This window comes from Glycine max, chromosome 17 (genome assembly GCF_000004515.6).
Source record: "Glycine max cultivar Williams 82 chromosome 17, Glycine_max_v4.0, whole genome shotgun sequence".
Taxonomy (NCBI): Eukaryota; Viridiplantae; Streptophyta; class Magnoliopsida; order Fabales; family Fabaceae; genus Glycine; species Glycine max.
In genome coordinates this window covers 13,614,553-13,636,950 of record NC_038253.2, presented here as the reverse complement: position 1 = coordinate 13,636,950, position 22,398 = coordinate 13,614,553, and the positions used below count along the sequence as shown (strand labels likewise).

The 22,398-nt window shown below is 33.6% G+C and overlaps 1 protein-coding gene, 1 long non-coding RNA gene and 1 other non-coding gene across 4 annotated transcripts; 1 reads left to right on the top strand and 2 right to left on the bottom strand.

Annotated features, from left to right (window-relative positions):
* Window positions 1-9,347: 9,347 nt before the first annotated feature.
* On the bottom strand, window positions 9,348-9,498 carry LOC121173898 (5.8S ribosomal RNA). Its single transcript, XR_005889461.1, has one exon. It is a non-coding gene; the product is annotated as a 5.8S ribosomal RNA (ribosomal RNA).
* A 2,035-nt stretch (window positions 9,499-11,533) lies between these two features.
* LOC100809244 (basic leucine zipper 4) lies at window positions 11,534-12,355 on the top strand. The gene has a single exon (XM_014769402.3). It carries the CDS (start codon window positions 11,607-11,609, stop codon window positions 12,111-12,113), a length of 507 nt encoding a protein of 168 aa, XP_014624888.1. The 5' UTR covers window positions 11,534-11,606; the 3' UTR covers window positions 12,114-12,355.
* Window positions 12,356-17,467: 5,112 nt separating this feature from the next.
* Window positions 17,468-20,918, bottom strand: LOC121173847 (uncharacterized). Of its 2 annotated transcripts, XR_005889366.1 has the most exons (6): window positions 20,668-20,918; window positions 20,521-20,596; window positions 19,116-19,172; window positions 18,790-18,950; window positions 18,554-18,658; window positions 17,468-18,376 (listed from the first exon to the last, which is right to left on the bottom strand). It is a non-coding gene; the product is annotated as an uncharacterized lncRNA (long non-coding RNA). The 2 variants fall into 2 exon arrangements; XR_005889365.1 differs by having other exon boundaries at window positions 18,554-18,950.
* Window positions 20,919-22,398: the final 1,480 nt, after the last annotated feature.

The window sequence follows — 22,398 nt, the reverse complement described above, 5'->3', positions numbered from 1 at the left end:
GCTACTTAAATATGAGTCTAAAGACAAAATATAAATGATTACTTTAATACATTATTCAAATCCTACCCATTTTCATCTATATGTTATCCCATAAGTAATTGTAGTGCAAACAATCATACCGTCATCATCACCAACTATGTGTGAATTTACAAAATAGCAAAGGTTTGTGCCCCTTCGTGGTTTGAACTTTGAAGTTCAGCATCTTTGGAAGTACTATTATTATTAACTTACTTTTTACTCATTGAAAGTGAAGAATTACTTACCTTCACGGGGAAGGAGTAGCTAACGAGAGTGGAGGTAGAGTAGAAGTGAGAGGAATCGAGTACACCAAAAGGAAGATGCTTAAATTCAAAAAAACAAGAAAACAACAACTTTTTGTTCGTGTTTGAAAGAGAGAGAGACCGGTATATATGCATACAAGCTAACCATTTTGCAAAGCAACAACCTTGAATTTATTAACTTTTGTATTTTTCTTCTTTCCTTAGCTTTTAAAACTGAAGTCTATTATTCTTTCGCATCTTTCTTCCTTGACTCTTACGACTATTATAGTAACCTATGTAGATTCCCTAGCTCACAACTATGGGAGGCTTTATTTTCACGATGATTATCTGCCCCAAATGTAAAAATTCCATTTAAGCACTTGTATATACGTGCGTCCAGCGCATACATGTGTATGCTGTTAAAGTTATAACTTGTAACAGAAACTCTATCTATGTTATTCACAAAATATTTCCATCTCCTAACTTCTCTGGGTAAATAATGTAGGAAAATATGACTCTTACGCTTCAATTTTTATATTTCTCATTTACGTCTTTCTTTTATAATATAAAAGGGGAAGATCATCTTCCCTTTTTCTTTTTAATATTTTCCGTAAAAGACAAAGTATAAAATACTTATAAGTTATAACATTGATCGATGAAATAATATGATGTTGAAAATGGTGTACTTTTTTTTTGTCAACGCCACTTCATTGTTGTTTACCGAAAAAATAAAACGCCACTTCATTGTTTTTTAAAATATTTCAGATATTGCAATTAGCAATGTTGATTTCTTTTAACATAGTGGCAGAAAGTGGCTAAAGAAGAAGCATTTTAAAAAGGAAAAAAAAAAAGAGTAATTGTGCTGTGTGCGTGCAACATTGTCAGACGTAAAAAAAAATTATAAAATGTTATACTGTTATATTACTCATAACATTTTCTATAATGCTATTTTTTCATCTCTTTCATCATATTAACCATTTTACATATGTACATTAGTTTTTCTCACTTTACTTATTTCTTGATCTCTTTATTATATTTGTATAATTTCTTTATAGAAATCTTATGTATAAATATAATTTCTTAGTACTATATTAGGTTTTATCCTAGAATGCTCCCCCTTCTCTAGATTTCACACACTTATTTATGTGACACTATTAGAAAAATAAAGTTATATTAGAGAAAGACAAAATTCTTCTCTAAATTGTTAAAAATCCATCTCAGAACATAATAGTGACGAATTATATTAGAGAATAACAAAATTCTTCTCTAAATTATTAAAAATCCACCACAGAACATAATAGTGACGGATTTTTTGACGGACTGAAATTCTTCATTAAAAGGGACATCACAAAATGTTAGTGAAGAAAAATTGATTTTGTCATAATGGAATAATTCCGAAACCATGTCATTACAAATTGTCAAAATTTAATTGAACTAAAAAGTATGCAAACCTGTTGCAAATAATGATCAATATATTCCATCAATGTTAGTGACGGATTATGTACATTGCTAATAGAGAAGAACTAATTTTTGTTGACATTAGCTACGAAACATATCCTTATCAAACAAATACATAATATATATTAGTCACAATTTATGGTATGTCACTATTAGTGATAAAAGTAATTTCTCTCTAATAGATAAGGATATAGTATATGTTACTATCAGGTAGAGAATTTATCTTTCTCTAATGTAGAGGAATCAAATTCCTCTTTTTCTATGATGAAATTATTTTATAATGATTGTCTCAGGTTTTAAATATTTATTCCAAATAATGTTGTATGAAAAATATGTTTCAAATTTTAATAAATGTAATTTTTAAATAAAAATTTTCTTATTTTATAATATTAATAACATTCAACAATAATTATTTAATACCAAAATCGATGCATAAAAATAACACTCGCACAAGAATAAACGTGCCTTACGCAGTAATAACAATGAACTAAAAATCCGAATATAAAATTCGAAGGACTAATTGTATTCCCAAACAATTAATTTTATAAAACTAAAAGATAGAAGAGTTGATGTGAAAACAATTGTAATAAGCAACTTAGGATTGTGATTTCACACTTACCCCAATTTTTCCCAATTCTAATTCTAACAAAATCCCAAATATTGTCAATTATCGTATTCCCAAATTCAATTATTAACCTTTGGTCATGGTTTAATAACATTCTTTGTCTTAATCAATACTCCATTGATCATAAAATATCGTATTAGGTCAAAGGATTAAGTTCAAAACAATGATGATCAATTAATTAATCTACCAAAATTTCTCATAATCAGTTTGATCATGCAAGTTATGTAGACACAATTTCTTCCTAGGTCAACCAATTACACACAGATGATCACTGTCATGCAATAGATTAATATTTGAAGAAATCAATTCCAAATTAACAATAAAGAATAAAGAAGAGATTTATTTGATTGAAAAACACCAAGGGTTTCATTAAAATAAAAAAACAAATACAAGAGTATGACTACATAACAATCCCAAGCTAGGGAGACTAGCTAGCCGCTTATGACCATGACAAAACTAGAAATCCCAATAAGATTACAAATAAGAACTAAAGATGATTTTTATGTATATGAACTAAAAAGTAAAGTTTGTATAATTATAAAGACTAAATAAGTGATTAAACTTCATATTAATTAGTTGAATTAATTGAAATAACTATTATGTATTAGATTAGTTTAATATGTGTTGATATTTTTTATTACTTTATAATTATTTTGTATTTTGATTAATATAATTATGGAGAAAATGTGTTTATAGTCCTTGTATTTACGGTCAAATTTGATTTTGGTCCTTATACTTTGAAATTGACGAATTTAGTCTTTTAACTTTAGAAAATATGTGAATTTAATCTCTCATCTAATATTGATTTATTAGATGATAAAGTTAATTTTGTAAAATTATTATACTCTTTCATCTATTTATTAACTTTACTTGGTCTATGTAAAATAACTTAGGATGATACTTTTATTTTGAGATAGAGAGTATATAATTATGTTACTCCCTCCGATCTCAAATATAAGAAAAACAATACTTTTTTTTCTTGGTCTCAAATATAAAAAAATTCAATTAATTTTATCTCATTTAATGTAACAATCTCTAAATTATCCTTCATTTAATTGAAATTTTAGTTCCAATGACTCCTTTTTATTTCTTACACCAAGTTTTAGTGAAAGGTAAATTAGAAAAAAATTAATTTGTAATTAAGTTTGATGCAATTAAATATGATTAAGTAAATTTTTAATTAGCGTGAATTTATTTATTTATTCCTTATATTTTAGATTAGAAGGAGTATTTTGAAATTTGAGTATGTAACATTTCTTAGTATTTTGGCCCCTCCTAGAAATTATTGACAAGCCTCACCATTGGTTATCTCAGCGTTATGTTTTAACTTTTCATTCTTCTCTCTCCTTTCGTTTTAGCTTTCTCGCGTTCGCGCTTTTGTGTGGCATGCAATGTTAGCAGCACCGTCCAGGCACAGCCTTCTCCGTTGATACCACCACTGTCTTCTTCGCCCATAGCCACCGCGAGGCCAGCACGCACTAGGAAGACACCTCCACACCTGCACGACTATTATACGAACACATGAAAGAAGCTTGAAACGTAATAATAATAGAAAGCTCGTGCATGTTAATAATTAGACACGTGCTAAAATAGCTATAATTGAATTCGTTAGGCAGTTACGGTAGGCAGTTATCGTCTAGTATAAATACCAATGTACATTGTACAAAGAAGGCAATCATAAGAATTCAGTTACGATAAGGAGTTTTCCCTTTCTCGATTAAGGGGTGCATCTTTCCTTTCTTACGTCCATATTCATTTTGCATCTTCTTCCTCCGCCCACAGTTGACTGCGCCACCCTTCCCCACCGCGTCCCTAACAACTGGTCTGACCTGCGCCATCGCCATCGCCATGACTGACCACGGAACCAGAAAGACGACCACCGACCGCCTCGAGGAGGCCATCGTCCGCCTCACCAACAGTCACACTTCCATCAATGATCGATATAATGACCTCTCCGGCAAGGTTGACTCAATCCTCGAGCACTTGCGTTTACTTGACTCCGGCAATCACACCTCCACCGTGCCAGCGAATCCTCCAAATCATCCACATAACGCGGTCAAAATCGACATACCAAGGTTTGATGGCCGTGATCCCTTGGGATGGATCTTTAAGATCACGCAACTGTTCCAATACCAGAACACGCCGGAAGAAGAGCGTATCATAGTTGCATCCCTTTATCTCGACAGCGCTGCCTTGAGCTGGTACCAGTGGATGTTCAACAACGGGTTAATCACGCCATGGAATGGTTTCCTTCAAGCTCTCGAATCTCGATTTGCTCCAACGTTTTACGAAGATCCCAAAGGAGCCTTGTTCAAATTAACATAGCGTGGAACAGTGAACGAATATCTCACTGAATTCGAGCGCTTAGCAAATCGTGTGGTAGGCCTTCCCCCTCCATTCCTCTTAAGCTGTTTTATTTCTGGTTTGAATCCGGAATTAAGGCGTGAAGTAATGGCACTCCAACCAATTTCCCTCTTACAAGCTACAGCCCTAGCTAAGCTACAGGAGGAGAAGTTACGGGATAGAGCCACCCCCGTACCACGAAGTTTTCCCCATCCCGAACCTTCTTCTACCTCTAACCCTAACATCTCCGCCAAACCTAAGTCACCTTTTGTTCAGCGAACTCCGGCAGAAATGGCCTTCAGGAGAGAGAAGGGACTTTGTTACAATTGTGACGAAAAGTGGAATGCGGGTCATCGGTGCAAGGGGAAAGTGATTCTATTCATTGCTGATGAGTAGTCCACCATTCCTGACTCAGTGGACCATGAGGTCGAGGATGAACGAGGTGCAATCGTGATTGAAAATCACGAGTTTCAGGGTGATGCAAATTGCTCACACATAAGCCTTCATGCTCTGGCCGGACTACCATCATCGGAAACTTTCAGAATATATGGCAGCATCAAGAATTCTAAACTAACGATTCTTGTGGATAGCGGAAGTACCCATAACTTCCTCCAACCTCGAATAGCGCAATTTCTTCATCTACCAGCTCAATACACCCACCCACTTCAAGTAATGGTGGGAAATGGGACGATGTTGACAAGTGACCAGGTCTGCCCGGAGACTCAGGTCATCATACAAGGCAACCCTTTCGTGATATCATTCCATCTCCTTCCGATAAGCGGGGGGGACGCCGTACTTGGCATAGATTGGCTTAGGAGATTGGGACCAGTTACCACTGATTACACTGAGTCTATCATGTGATTCCAATATTCAGGCCGAGATATATCACTAAAAGCAGACGTCGCGGTTGGGCCTGAACCTGCTTCAGCAACCCAATTAAAGCGTCTCATTCAGACGGGCTCAACTTCAGAGTTCTATCAATTGCACATCATCACCCCAAACCAGCCCGACCCACCCCACTCTTCACACCCCATCCAATCTGTGGAGCACCTACTTCTTCGGTATGGTCATCTCTTCCAACCACCATCACAGCTTCTGCCTCCACGACAGGTGGTACATCGCATTACCTTGAAGCCATCCACAACTCCGATAAGTGTCAGACCTTACTGATATCCACATTTTCAGAAGAATGAGATTGAACGACAGGTCTCTGATCTTCTCTCCGCGGGGCTGATAAGGCCAAGTACCAACCCTTACTCTTCACCCGTGCTACTAGTGAAGAAGAAGGATGGCACCTAGCGGCTATGCATGGATTACCGAGCTCTCAACTCGGTCACGGTCCGAGATCGCTTCCCTATTCCCACGATCGACGAGCTACTAGATGAGTTAGGGTGCGCCTCCTGGTTCTCAAAGTTAAATCTCCGGCAGGGGTTCCATCAAATATTAATGGAGAAGCACAATGGGCACTTTGAGTACCTGGTGATGCCCTTCGGGCTTTGCAATGCCCTATCGACATTCCAATCCGCCATGAACCAGCTTCTTCAACCATTCTTGAGGCGATTTGCAACCGTGTTCTTCGATGACATCTTAATATACAACAACTCGTTGTCATCCTACATACTCCATCTCGAGACTATCTTTCGCACCCTCCAGCAAGGCGAATTCTTCCTCAAACGTTCTAAGTGCTTGTTTGCGCAAGAAAGCATCGAATATCTGGGTCACATTGTCTCAGGCAAGGGAGTAACGCTGGAACCATAAAAAATTCAGGCTATGGTACGGTGGCCATCGCCATCAACGGCTAAGGAGTTGCGCGCTTTCCTTGGACTCACAGGGTTCTACCGCAAGTTCATCAAGAACTATGCTTCCATTGCATCCCCTCTTACAAAAGCTCCTGTGTAAGGATGCTTTCAGCTGGACACAGGAATCTCAGGTAGCCTTCGATCAACTTAAAGCTGCCATGACCAATGCCCGAGTGTTGGCCTTACCAAACTTCTCAGAACCATTCGTGATTGAGACAGATGCATCTGGGACCGCCATCGGAGCTGTGCTCATGCAAAATGGCCACCCTTTAGCATATTTCAGTAAGAACCTTGGCCCTCGTTTACTCCATGCTTCCACTTACATACGAGAATTACATGCCATCGTAGCAGCAATCCGGAGATGGAGACAATACCTCCTGGGTCGTCCCTTCACAATCCTCACTGATCACAAGAGCATTCGCGAGCTGATGACACAAGTAATTCAGACTCCAGAACAGCACTATTATCTTTCGAAATTGCCTGGCTACGATTATTCCATACAATACAAGTCTGGCGTCACTAACGTAGTGGCTGACGCGCTTTCGAGAGCTCCAGCTACCGACGGGGAGCTACTCATCCTCTCCGTTCCTCAGCTTGACTTTCTTCATGACATCAAGCACTCATTGAAAACCAATCTGGAATTCCAGCAACTCATGAAGTTGATCCAGGATGACCCTACATCACACCCTGATTATACACTTTGTGATGGCTTGATTTTGTTCAAGGGAAGGATTTGGCTTAATAAGGGTAATCCTTCTATCCCTAGCCTGCTACTCGAACACCATGCGACTCCACTTGGTGGCAATTTGGGCATTGCGAAAACCATACACAGACTCGAATCTAGCTTCTTCTAGCAGAGTTTGAAGGAGGACGTGAAACGCTTCATCAAGGAGTGCGTTACCTGCCAACAAAATAAGAATATCCATAGACGACCTTCTGGGTTGCTGCAACCTTTGCCGGCGCCGACAAACGTGTGGGAAGATCTATTTATGGATTTTATCACACACTTACCTTTATCCCATGGCTTCACTATTATTTTAGTGGTAGTTGATCGCTATTCTAAAGGGATACATTTGGGTGCCTTGCCAACAGGGTTTACCGCGTTCAAGGTTGCAGCCTTATTCATGGAGATCATCTGCAACTTACACAGATTTCCGAAGAGTATTGTCTCAGACCGCGACCCCATCTTCGTGAGCAGCTTTTGGAGAGAACTGTTTCGCTTAAGTGGCACGCAATTGCGGCTGAGCACCGCCTATCATCTCTAGTCCGATGGCCAGACCGAGGTCATCAACCGCGTCTTGGAGCAGTACCTCCGATGCTTCGTCCATGATCAGCCAGCATCATGGTTCCCATACTTGGCTCTCGTGGAATGGAGCTACAACACCTCGCGACACTCCAGCTCGGGTCTCACCCCGTTCGAAGTCACCTATGGTAAGCCACCTCCAACCATAGTTGACTATATCACTGGTGCAACTAAGAATGAAGCAATTCACGCAGTGCTGGATGAACGTCAAGCATTGCACTCAAAGCTCCAGCAGAGGTTGAAGAAGGCCCAAGAGGTAATGACGAAGTATACAGATACAAAACGCGAGGATGTAACCTTCGACGTGGGCCAGTGGGTATACGTGAAATTGAGACCTGGTCGACAAACATCTATCGCGGGGCAACGCCACCCAAAGCTGTCCAAGAGATTTTTTGGGTCCTTCCAGATCACTGAACGCATAGGACATGTTGCCTATTGTCTCAAACTTCCACTGGAGTCTCAAATCCATCTGGTGTTTCATTGTTCCCTCCTCCGCGCCCACCACGGAACCCCACCAGCCATTCGCGGAGATTGGCCTCTGCAAATTCGAGACCAGCAACCCCTACGACGACCATTATGCTTCCTCGATTCAAGGCTCGATCCAACCACAACTCCCCCCACTTGATGGGTTCTTACGCAGTGGAAGGGTGAGCCGCCGGAGGATACGACTTGGGAATCATGGACTGAGTTATGCGAGACATACCACCTTGAGGATAAGGTGGATTTTCGGGAGGGCGGTAGTGTTAGCAGCACCATCCAGGCACAGCCTCCTCCGTTGATACCACCACCGTCTTCTCCGCCCATAGCCACCGCGAGGCCAGCACGCACTAGGAAGACACCTCCACACCTGCACGACTATTATACGAACACGTGAAAGAAGCTTGAAACATAATAATAATAGAAAGCTCGTGCATGTTAATAATTAGACACGTGCTAAAATAGCTATAACTGAATTCGTTAGGCAGTTACTGTAGGCAGTTATCGTCTAGTATAAATACCAATGTACATTGTAAAAAGAAGGCAATCATAAGAATTCAGTTACGATAAGGAGTTTTCCCTTTCTCGAATAAGGGGTGTATCTTTCCTTTCTTACGTCCATATTCATTTTGCATCTTCTTCCTCCGCCCACAGTTGACTGCGCCACCCTTCCCCACCGCGTCCCTAACATGCATCGAAGCAATAGGGTCCATCCCTTGAGAGAGCCAAGGATTTAAGAGTAGTCTACTCTAATTTTTTTTAATAAATAGTTTAAAAGTTGTACAGTAAGAAAAAAAATGATTGGTTAAAGACCACAATACCTTAAAATGGACAAGTGTCACAAAAATAAACAATGTTACTTTTGTAAATGTGCTAGGCTAAACATTTATATATCCCTCGCGGTACTTGTTCGCTATCGGTCTCTCGCCAGTATTTAGCCTTGGACGGAATTTACCGCCCGATTGGGGCTGCATTCCCAAACAACCCGACTCGCCGACAGCGCCTCGTGGTGCGACAGGGTCCGGGCACGACGGGGTTCTCACCCTCTCTGGCGCCCCCTTCCAGGGGACTTGGGCCCGGTCCGCCACTGAGGACGCTTCTCCAGACTACAATTCGGATGCAACTTGCGTTCAAAGACTCGATGGTTCACAGGATTCTGCAATTCACACCAAGTATCGCATTTCGCTACGTTCTTCATCGATGCAAGAGCCGAGATATCCGTTGTCATTTTATATATATATATATATATATAATATAATTATTGCCCTAGTTGACCATAATACTTTTTAGAAGTGAAATGTCTCATGTTAAAAGTTATTCAATTAATCATAGGAATTGTTATTTTAACCCTGATAATTGAATATTTTAAATACAAAATTAACTATCTCAATAGTTAATTTCATGATTTTTGTAAATTACTATTAAAATTTGTTTTAAAATAATATAAATAAAAAACATTATACTAAAATTACTTTGTACTTAACTTATTAAAATATAAAAAATTAAAACAAATATAATAGTATTAATAAGTAATTTATAATTAACTATTAAAATTATCTAAAATAACATTCTTTTTCAAATAGTTCTTTTTTTTCTTTGGTCTTCAAGTATATAGTTAGTATCTTAATTTATACTTATATGACGATAATATTCTTATACTTATAATATATATTCACTTCTTTCTTCATTCTTTTTTCTCATGAACGCCTCTTTGTTACTACATTCTTATCTCTATTTTTTTTTCTTGTTAATTTATATCATGTATCATATTTCTTATTTTTAATTTTTCTTTTTGATTCCTCTCTTTCTTTTATCTCTCGGGTTCCATGAATGGATATTGGATAGTCATCCTTTTCCCTCTACCCATGCTAAGACAGTAGCAAAAGTTGGCTCATGTCAACAACCTTCCTAATCATTGGACACATGTGGCCACTCACACCTAATTACACCTTCGCACGTGTCTAATGTGATTCCTACTGGTATGTTATTATTAGAAAGATCTTTGACTACAAACTACAATCATCCAAGTGTATTTGTTAACAACTCGTGTTATTTATTAATATTTTAAAATTTGATTATTTATTTTATATTAACTATAATTAACGTGATAAGTTATACCTTCATTAAAAATTAAAACTAATTAAAATCTAAATGAAATGATAAAAAAATAATGTAAAATACTACACTAATTGCATATATAAGTTTTTTACTTTTTCTATTCTATAATACGTCTTATAACGAAGAGAAAAAAAGAAGGAAAAAGAGCTAGAACAGATTCGAATTGAAAAACATTACCAAATATTAAAGTCGTATATATATTATACATGATATGTATCTTCCAATCTAACCAAGTGAGCTGACTTAACAGAATGATGATATACATATAACTTTATTCACATTCACAAATTTCTTCTACAAAATACTCTTTTTTTTTCATATTATAAGAAAAAATTATAATATATTTTACACGACAATTTGTTTCTTATAAAAATGAACAGAGATAATATTAAAAAACTATTTTTTAGAAAGAGATAAATTACAATTTAAAATTTGGTTCAAATTTAAATATTAACTATGTCTTCAACAACATTATGACCTATACAGAAATATATACTTACGAGAGAGAGAAAAAAGCAACGATGACCATTATAAGTGAAAGCCCTAGGTTTATAATAAGAAGAATAATGACACACATTCTCTAATACATAAATACAAACATATAAAATTAAATGAAATATCTCAAAATTTATAATTAATAATAAACTTTAGTCAAGAGGTTTTGGTAATATTTCTCTTATAATATAATATATGTTTGAATGGTCCAACCAATATCATCCCGCAACACACGGCTAAAAATAACCTAGTTTTACATTTTTTTTTTGATAAATTTAAGATAAAAATATTAAAATATGTGTGTCATAATATATAAATGATCTTGAATTTAAACATTATATATAAAATTTTGTTAAATATTTCAGAACAAACTTTGTTACACATAGTAGCTTTATTTTAGTCAAACAAAATTAAATTCGAGCAAACGAAAGACATGCTCATAATCAGTATTTTAGTTTTACCTTGATGGCCAAGCTTAAAATCCAAACTATAAAGGTAACCATACGTCCCTTCCTGAACCTAAAGAGGCCCCACAGCCATAATGGTAAATGACTCAAAAGCCATGCAATGTACAACACACACACACACCCCCAGAAACCCCCCAAATTACAAGATTTACCCCCACATTTTGAAGCATAAATAACATCCCCCTGCACCGCATTTCTTCCCTTTCTCCCTCCTCAGCTCCTCCACCTCTAGTTTCAGAAAAACCTCGTCACTCTGCCCCCATGCTTTCTCTCCCTCCCTCCGACCCCTTCTCCACCTTCTCCGCCGGCTTCACGCCGTGGGACCACGATGAGGATTCCCACGCCCTCTTCTCCCCCAAACCCGTCTCTTCCAGCTCCGGCTCTGACGACAAATCCGAACCGAACCAACATGTATCCGCCTCCTCCACGGCGATGGAGGAGCGGAAACGGCGCCGCATGATATCGAACCGGGAATCGGCCCGCAGGTCCAGGATGCGGAAACAGAGACACCTGGAGAACCTTCGGAACCAGTTGAACAAGTGCAGGGTCGAAAACCGGGAACTGAGTAACCGGTTGCAGTTCGTCCTGCACCACTTGAACCGCCTCCGAACCGAAAACGAATGGTTACACTCCGAGCGAACCTTGCTCCGCCAAAAAGTCGCCAACTTAACACAAATTTTGATTTTCCAACAATTCCAAACTTTCTCCCCTGCATGGACATGCACCAACAACAACACCTCGCTCATGACAATTAATCAAGTTAATTAAACCCTATATATATATATAGAGAGAGAGATTTATAATAAGGTCTTGGTAAAAAATTCCAAGTGGTCTAAGATGTCCTATATGTAATTATTGTTAAAAGTTAGATAAAGTCTTAAAGAGATGGTAAAGGGTGGGATTTTTGGGAAAAATATTAGGCAAGGTTTTGGAAAATATTAGTTCATCTTTTTCAAAACCAAAAGGATTATTGTATATTGCCGATTATAATATATCTGTGTAGAATATTAGCTTTTTCTTTTTTTTGGTTATTCTGGTATAGGATTATTACCTTTTTTTTTAGTTGTTAGCTGATAGCTTCTTTTTTTTTTTGTCAAAATCGCTTCTTCCCTGACTTTCTATTTAGTTATATATCATGATAATGCACGACTCATACTGGTTCTGCAGAGTCCAAATTAAGTTCAAACTTAAAAGTCAAACCTAATGTTAAAGCAAACTCACTAATTAACAATATAATTCCATAATGTATACAACTACGGCAGTTAATAATAGCATACCGCGGAGGAAGAAGGAACGATGGAAAAAGGTGATAACTAAGTCGGATGAATGCAGGTCAAAAAATTGTAAGAAGTATGAATATATAAATAATATATATCCACCGACACTGTAAAAGTAAAAGAAAAAAGTATTGCTACATTACTGCTTGTAACCGCGGTCATTTTGTTTCATTTTAATTTGGGCCTATGATACAATAATACTATATCATATTATTTGCTGTCGAACCATAGAACCGAAAATAATTGGTCATGCAATTCAGGTAAAAAAATATATAATTGGTCATGCAAGCCCTGAATTCCAAATGACTTTTCTCTCTTCTAATGAAGTTTAATTAGGGTTTTGTATGAAAAAAGAGTTTTATATATATATATATATATATATATATATATATATATATATATATATAATCACAATGAGGTTTGAATTATTCAAACTTTTGATTTTTCCTCACTTGGTTGATTCCAGTAGGTCATAATAGAATAGTTTTGAAAAGAAAACTAAAAAAAAAGGCGTTTCGTATTTCTTTTTAAATAAATTTTACAATAAATAACCTGATAGTAATTCATTAATTAATAATTCTTTTCACTAACAATAATGTTTTAAAATTAAAATATTTTCTGAATAATGGGTCTTTATACACGGGAATTCAAATGAAGATCAACATTGTCTTAAAAAATATATGAGGAAAATATGTCTGTAGCTTTACAAGGGCAACGAATATGTCACTTTCTTTAATCAAAGTACAAATTAAACTTAATCCCTCTTTTTTTTTTTTCCCTTCTTTTTAAGAGAATCAAGTTGATTGGTTTTGGATTAAGTGCAATTAAGTTGAGAACTTTAGCCTATATGGTAATATAAAGTGATTGATGACTTTGTACACAAGACTTTGCTGAACAGAGGGGCCACAGGTTATAATCAAAGACGTAACCCAATCACTGGTCTACAAACAAAGTGCACTCGTCACTCCCAATTTGATTATCTTACAGTGTATATATAATTATTTACCTCCATAATTTTGTAAAAAACAGAGACTCACCTCATCTCCACCTTCTTAATTCTTTGTATTTTTTAATCCTTCTGTCCAGTCTCTAAATGTATGTGTATTCCAGTAACAGATATTCAATGTTTATAGATCACATATCGCATAAGAAATGACTGATTAATTTTTATATTTTTTTTATCGATAACATTAATTATTAATTTGCTAATTTTTATTAACAAAAAATATTCAAACTCATTATCATTTTTCTCTCTTCTTCCTCTAAGTCTGTAACCACCAATTTATCCTTGTAATTTCCCTCAAATATAAGATTAATTCAATAATTATGAAAGAGTTAAGAAAAAAAGAGAAGAGAAAAATCATAGATTTAAATTATCTAAATAATATTTTTAGTAAATATTAATAATAAAACTAATAAACTAATATTTGCGGATAAAAAAAACTTATAACTCCTAGATTCTAATTAATCTTTATACAATACATACATCAGCAATCTTCTTACTTAGATATTTATAAAATGGAATGACGCCACTGAATTATATTGAAAAAATAAACATCATCATTTAAATCTTCCTTTATATTTTAGGATCATCAGGAAGAGGTTTCTTCGGCTAATAATCCTCCATCTCTCAATCAATGTAGTCATAACCTCACCAAATAAGAAAATGTACGTGTAAACTTTCACTGTCCCATCTTTATTCATTTCACAATGACTTTAACTGATGTGTGTATGAATCTTTATATACTAATGTTATGCAACCAATAAAAAATTGTACATGTATACTTTTAGCTTTCACAATGACTGTATGTAACTGATGTCATACAAGAATCTTAATAGTATTTTAATTTCTTTTGAAAAATGGATTGGTTTGATCAATATATTAATATTCTGTCATGTGTCACCATTTAAATTATCGAGGGTAATGCACCGCGCGTGTACATGTTTAGTTATTTTTTTTTCTCAACTTGCCTATACTTGATGGTAAAACTTTTGATTGAAATTTCAGAAACTTATTCAAGTTTCTATTCATGACATCATTTAAAATTATATTATTAAAAAAATTTGTGTATCGTTCTTATTTAAAAGATAACCTAAAGAGTTCTCACATAATTGAATCCTCAATTTTAAAATAAAAACCGATGATGCCAAAAACATATACTTCCTTCAATTAGAAATTAAGAATTAAGCAGTCACGATCTCTTGGGTTAGGTCATAGGTGTAGGTTACAATTTTCTCTCACATTCTTTGATCTCCAATATTTTCTTTGAATTTCCTCAAAAAACAAAAAAGATGAATTCCACATTTTTAACAGCTAGCTAAATACATTCTAACTTAATTCTTTATATTAGTTGAAATAAAAATAAAAAGCCATAAATTTTGTGTATCTTGAGTTTTGATATCGGTTTATTATGAGAAGCGAGTGTTTTTAACTTTTTCTTGGATTGGTTGCGTTTTCACATCCTTAATAATTTACTTCCAAGTTAAATTTTTAACTATATAGAACTTTGAAATTTCTTCGGTGACCAAGTCAAGAATAGCAGCAACACATTTGGTTTCTAAGAAGATTAGAGAGGGGATTCATTACTTTAATCTGGAGTTTTAATTAAAGTAGAAATTAAAATAATATGAATTATTTTTTAAAGTATATTAATAAAGAGTTAATTTATTTTCATTTTATCATCACGTAAGCAACACCCATCCCGAATTCTAGAAGATGATAGGAATAGGCTTTAGACCAACAAAATCTAAAGATTTCATTAGAAGGTATAATTAAAGGAATCATATGTAGATCCTTAGTGAATCATAAGATGAGTAGTTATATCAAAATTAAAATTGAATTGTTCGGATATTATTTGAGTTTATTTTTTAATAAAAATAATTTTTAATAAAATTTTATTTATCTTTTTACCAAATTTTAGAATAGTCAAAGTTCTTTTTTTATGATGAACTAAAAGATTAAGATGAAAAAAAATATTATATATTTATATCTATTGATCTCTTTGTTGCATATGTTAAAAAAATGCATCAGATATATATACATTTCACAAATGTTAAATATTTGATAAAGCACACTTCAAATATTACTTGTTTTTTTTAAGAAAAGAAGATATCGAAATAATTAATGCATTAAAATATTTCCAAATAAACACAGTGACTCATATATAAAGGCACTGCATCACGGGTTAGAGGTTAACTTCGAAGCCCAATACTGGGCCTGTCCCTTTCTGCCAATCAAGTGGGTTTTGTATGGCTCACTATTGTGGATTTTTTAATTAAATTAATCCGAAAGTTGGTAGTTCATTTTGTCATTAAAGGATTATCACAATGATAGTGTTCATTAATAAACCGAAATACATCGCTTTCTAGATTGATTGTGGCATGGAGACTGCTTTTATTAGAGACACGAATTTGTTCGAATGAAATAAAATAACAATAATAATAATATATCAAATTAATAAGCATGAAGTAGAACAGTATATATGAAAGCATGTGATTGCGACCCAGAGGGGTAAGAACAGGAAGAGCTGGACAGAAATTGTCGACGTAAGGCCGAAAGAAAAAAATAAGTTAGTAATTCATCAAAATTATGTTGAACAACCCTACCAAAAAATTTTTTTATGTTGAACAACGTCTAAAAATAAAAATAGTAAATAAATTTATAGAACATAAAATGAAAAAGTTAATTTTTTGTGTGTGTCTGCGCGATAAGATTTATATTATTTCTACAGTTATCAATTTCTTATGTTTAGATGCCACACAAAAGAGAATTTACAGAACCAACTTATATCAAAATTAACAATGAAATGCGCACACACACACATATACCACTAAACACTAAATACTAATAACAATAATAATACTATTTCCAAGTGTTTATGATCGGCTATAAACTCTATTAATGAATTAGCCACGCGTCCTAGCTAGTAATTAAGAATGCCGTAATCATTACGTCTTACCTCATAATTATGAGATCCTCTCCCTAATTTGAGGAACTTGCTTTAATGATTCTCATCGAGATCTTCTCGTGGAACAAAAGTATATTCTTGACTCAAGTATTGGGGACTACTACTACTAAAAAAAATAAAAAAATTCTACTTCGATTATTTGATATGTTTTATGATGATTTCTAATTGTTTTCAAAATGATTATCATGAAAAGTTAATATTTTTCATCACAATTTTTAAACTATTTTAGAAACTCAGTTTTTACATTGATTTACATAAAAATCGTTTTAAAATATCCTTTTTTTTAAAAAAATTACAAAATTAAAAAATTAAGGATTTTAAGATAATTTTTTTTATAAAATAAATTTTTTAAAAAATCATCTTAAAAAGTTTATATTATAAGAAATTTTTTTTAAAGAATCATAGAATATTTAATTTCTAAGATGGTTTTCAGAATAATCATCTTAAAAAGTATACATTTTAAGTCAATTTTTTTACCTTCTAAGCTGGTTTTTAAAAATCAAACCATCTTAAAATATATTTTTTAAAATGATTTTTCTTAGAATGTATACATTTTAAGACAACTTTTAGAAATCGATGTTGTTATATTTTTTCTTTTTTTAATGTTTATTTACCACGTAATTAAAAATTATTAAATTTATAATAATTATTTTAAAGAATGAAAATAGAATTTAATTAAAATGTTCCACCAATAAATTGTATATAGATTTTTGTTATTATTTATCATGTAATTAAAAGTTGTTAATTTTGATAATAAATATTTTTTAAAAATCATATTTAAAATGATTTCTAATTGATATAGTGTGTGGAAATTAAACTCAAGAAAATATATTACACTTTACTCTTTTGGGCAAGGGGAAGGAAAAGGAAAGAAGTGTACAAACAAGAAGTACATTCTTCGAAGCTTTTATTTCTACTAACAACTTAAAAACATTCACATGTAATCCTTACATTATTGTTAGAATCATGGCAAAAATAATTCTCAATGACCATAGAGAAAATCATCATCCTCACACTCTAGAACTCTTAGCATTGTCAAAGCCAATTGACTTTTCATCTCATTATTTGTTTCTTGTAATTGATGGTAATAATCAATCACATATCCATTGCCAAAATAACTAGACTTCCTTCTTCTAGAGAGAACAAGCTCTACTTCACCTTTCAATATTGCAACAATCTCACCTATGCTAGGTCTCCTATATTCTTCACTTGTAACATAGGCAACTACAACATCAATCATGCGAGCCACTTGATCCGTGTAACTCGAATTGCACTTGACTTGAGGATCTAGCAACTCTTCAATGACTCTTTTCCATTTTCTCAACAAAGGTTTAACCGACAAATTAATGTAAAATTGGATGTGTGTTAGAAACATCATGTTCATTTGTAAAAGTTTAGTCACAAGTAAATGAAGTGATCATTATATATCATTATACTATTCCACATGATAAAAAAACTAAATTTTGTTTTGGCTATTCAAATAGACACATTAGATATCTAAGGCCCTACTTAGTTTAAAAGAATTTTTTTTCTATTTCTATTTTAATTTTCACAATAAATATAATAAAAAAAGTCACCATGCTTCAATTTTATTACCCATTTTCAAAAATTTCTTAGAAAAATCTTTAAAATCAGGAAACTAAAAAAAAACAAAGAAGTTAAATGACAAAATAGTCCTAAGTTGTTAGAGATTCACCTGATCATTAGGAGCTTTCTACTTGTTGGCACATTGAGAGAGAAGGAAGCTCATTAAATGGAAAATTTTCATTTTCAAATCTGGCCTAGCCTGGAAGTAAAACAACATAAGGAAAATAGGAACATATAAGCAAGAATCAATACTAGGAAATAAAGATAGTAAGTAAAGATAATCATTAATCATACCAAATCAAACCTATAAGCATTCTTAATTAAACATACAACTGCTTTAATAGATCATTATTACATGGGGAATTAGCAAACTAACCAACATTTGTTGCAAAAATACAAGATCCAAAAAAGCCACATTGTTCAGCACCATCAATACTCCAGCTGCCACCTTTTCAAAATTAGATGGAAGGATATATGAGGCCTAGAAGAAAATGAAGTTATTCAACTTAGATATAACACAAGAAAAATATTAATAATTACTTATTTACTTATTACCAGGACAAACAATCAAATGAAGGAAATAATTAGACATGTAACAAAATAGTAAATGACCAAATTTCATAAACACCATCCAACCCTCCAACAATTAATTGCTTAAGGTACAGTTTCGGAGCAATCCTCATGAATAACTTCATGCTAAGTTCATTGTGATGAGTTACAAATGGACGGGCTGCAACTCCACTAACAATCATGTTCATCATAGGTGTTTCAACCTAAAAGTGATGCAAACAGTAGGTGAATGGCAGTAAAGAAACCACAAAATCCAACATCAAAATACTTAAACGCAGAACAAACCTCCATGAAATCAAGGTCATTAAGGAACCTCCTAATGTAAGCTTTCTAACATAAATTGAAGAAATCAACCAAAAAGTTCATACCTCTAACATAATTACTCTTCGAAAATGTCTCTCTTCTTGTTTTTTGGTGTATCCAAGCTGGCAATATGAAGTATAGCTAAATTAGGACATGTTCAGAAAGCATTAACACCCCCCCCCCCCCCCCCCCCCCCCAAAAAAAATAAAAATAAATCAGTCTGATTATGACATATAAAATGTCTCGAAAGAGTTAATCATAACCTCCATGATGGAGGTACTATACTGAAGGTTAAGGTACCTAACCTTGGATCTTAATATTGGTGTCATCAATCCATGCAATGCATTTAGTAAACCATTTGAAAGCAGTAAAAGGTAAAAAACTATGATGGGATAGTATACTTATTGTTCCATTCATTAGAGGTTTTCCTTTTTATGAGGAAAAACCCTTAAAACATGGGTTATAAAATCAAATATGTGTTTATATTAACACCTTAAACTTTTAGAAGTCTTCAGAGTTTGATCCTTGCCCTCCTCATTCTTACTAAAAATGTGCATGAAGGGACACATTAAAGATAACAACTTAAGCTTTTAGGAGTTACCTAAAATGCAATTTAGAGCCCATGAAAGAAATGACCCCCAGAATCCATGAACAAAGTTTGGAGATTAAAACAAAGAAGACAATACATTAACAAAGTGAGAAGAAAACAAATAGATGATATAATGCATATATACCCATGAAAGGTTGAAACCCCAACTAATGGCTAAAGTAACAAAGAACATACTATAAAGTGATTCAAAAAAATTGTAGTTCAGTCCATTTATTTTGACATATTCTGATATTATAAACAATCATAACAAGACACACAAATAGTTATCTTGTAGCTTAATGTACATATAAATACAAGAACCAGTGATCTACCAGTTGGATGTAGGGGAAAGTAATGGAAAATTATCTAACCATAATTTTGATCCTTGTTAAGGATGCTTTGTACTCCCACTTCATAGTATAATCACTAACCATAATTGATAAGGACCTCCAAATAAAACTTACACAAATTGAGACAATACATATAAGAAGCAGTTTATCATAACAGTATAATGTCTTGTCCGTTTTAACTGAAAGTCTCTCTAATCATAACATGAAGGGGCTCATATTCCAGCACATTGGACAAATGCTAAAAAAGATGTAAACTAATGCAATTACTGGAAATGTCAAGAACCAAGAGGTATACTAAGTTGTTTCTGGAAACTAGGTAAAATTAAAATCATTTTGATAAAAAAAAAACCAATTATCATCTGTACCACAAACAAATTCACAAAATATCATTTTCAATTTCACCAAAGAAGCTTTAATTCATATAAAACACGTTTGTGCAGCTACAAGGCTTCTATACTCAAGTGTTTAAACCAGAAGGTCTAGAACAGTCTTGAAACACGTCATTTAGCATTGATAAGATAATTTACTAACCTTGCCAATCTTCTCGTTTAAAACGTTTCATTGTTTGCTCCAACCACTACCTTTTCCATTTTTTTCAACAAATATCCTGCATTGAGAGGTGAAATTAATTCAAAGTGAAGGATTTGCAAACTAAGAAACATTCAACTCCTTACTTACGTGAGAGGTAAAAATAGAAGGCAGCAAGCGCAAATAAAAGGTATAGAAACTGTTGTGGTCCTCAAAATAAATGAATGAGTACTCTACAATAATGAATTGTGATTGTGGGAATTATATAACTTATTTTAAAGCTTCACATATTTTTTTATTGGCAAATGTTAGTTAATTTGTTAGTTTTTCGTAAGTTGATCGGAAAAAGCTTAGCATACGTTGATATCCACCAACAACCACTAGGTATGATTTAACTATGCCACTATATTCTGTCACAACTTAACTGGAAAATATAACAGTATAATCTTATTGTCTAATGTTTGTTGATTATTTATAAAGTTGTGTGAAATGGAAAAGAATCCTCAATTTTTTCTATTCTTCAGCTAGGTTGTCTTTTTAAATGATTGCGTGCTATATACTATTTGTCCATCAACAATTTAGTGATTAAACAATCAGCCACAAGCTAGATGCACCAAAATAATATTTGAAAATATCCAACCGTTGCAAGTTGTATGGATAAGAAGGATGACCACTGAACCAATGTTGGTAACTATTTTCAGTTTGAGAAATGCAAATACTGAAGCTCTTGATGTAGGATAGGAAAAAAGGAAGCCACCAGGTTAATACTTTAATGATGGTACAACACAAGAGACCAAACAAAGACACCTTGGTGATATTAGATCTGTAATACAAATTTTGGAATGAATAATAAAAACTTGTGATTATCTCTCCTTCAAGCCCAACAGTCTTCGAGCCAGATCCCTCTTGTGTATCCTTGTCTTGCTGACTGGATTTTTCTTTCATTGATTTTAAGTTTCCCCCACTTTGTTGACTTGTTTGAGGACTAGTTGTGTAGAAAAGGAAATAGAACATCCACCTTGAATATGTAAAGCCAAATTTTAAACACTTACATAATTTTTAACAAATTCAAGTATATAATTTTTTAAAGTATATTATTCCCCACCTTATTTAGAATTGACTATTATGCATCAAGTGTCTTTTTGGATGACTAGTAAGTTCTTTAGCTCATCTTCTTGGCATTGCCTTTCCATTCTAATGAAATTAGTTGAAAGTGTTTAATCATATTATATATATAGGGTGAAATGAGTGTTTTATTATGAGAGGTGAGAGGATTAAATAACAGTCCTTAAATTAAAATAGAAGGTCCAGATTTAATTTCTAATTAAATGCCCTGCGCGTGTGAAAACGAAAGAATTAAGAACCCAAGAGTGAGACAAACAATGCGCGTGAGAGAGTCAATATTAAATGCATGTGTAATGCATTTAATTAGTAATTAAATCTGGACCTTTTATTTTGATCTAAGGGCTACTATTTAATCCTCCTACCTCTAATAATAAAACACTCCTTTCACCTGATATGTCCTCTGTATATATCTTTAGTTAAACAATTAAACAATTGGAGATTATTGTATGTATGTTCGTATTATATAAGGTTGAGAAATATAGGATATTGAATTTGAAATAGTCATTAGATTTGTTCAAGATTAGACTTAGATAATACTAAAGGCATTCAAGCCATGAATACTACCTAGTATGCATTATTTTCCTTCCCTTTTTAACAAACAAGGAGCATGATCTTGGTCACCAAATAATGCAATGAATATTGACAAATCATTTAACACGTATCCCATGAACTTAAAGGGATGTCAAATGTCAATACTCATTATTGTTTTCATTCTCTTTTTATAAACAAAGAATTTATTAAAAAAAGAAAAAAAAC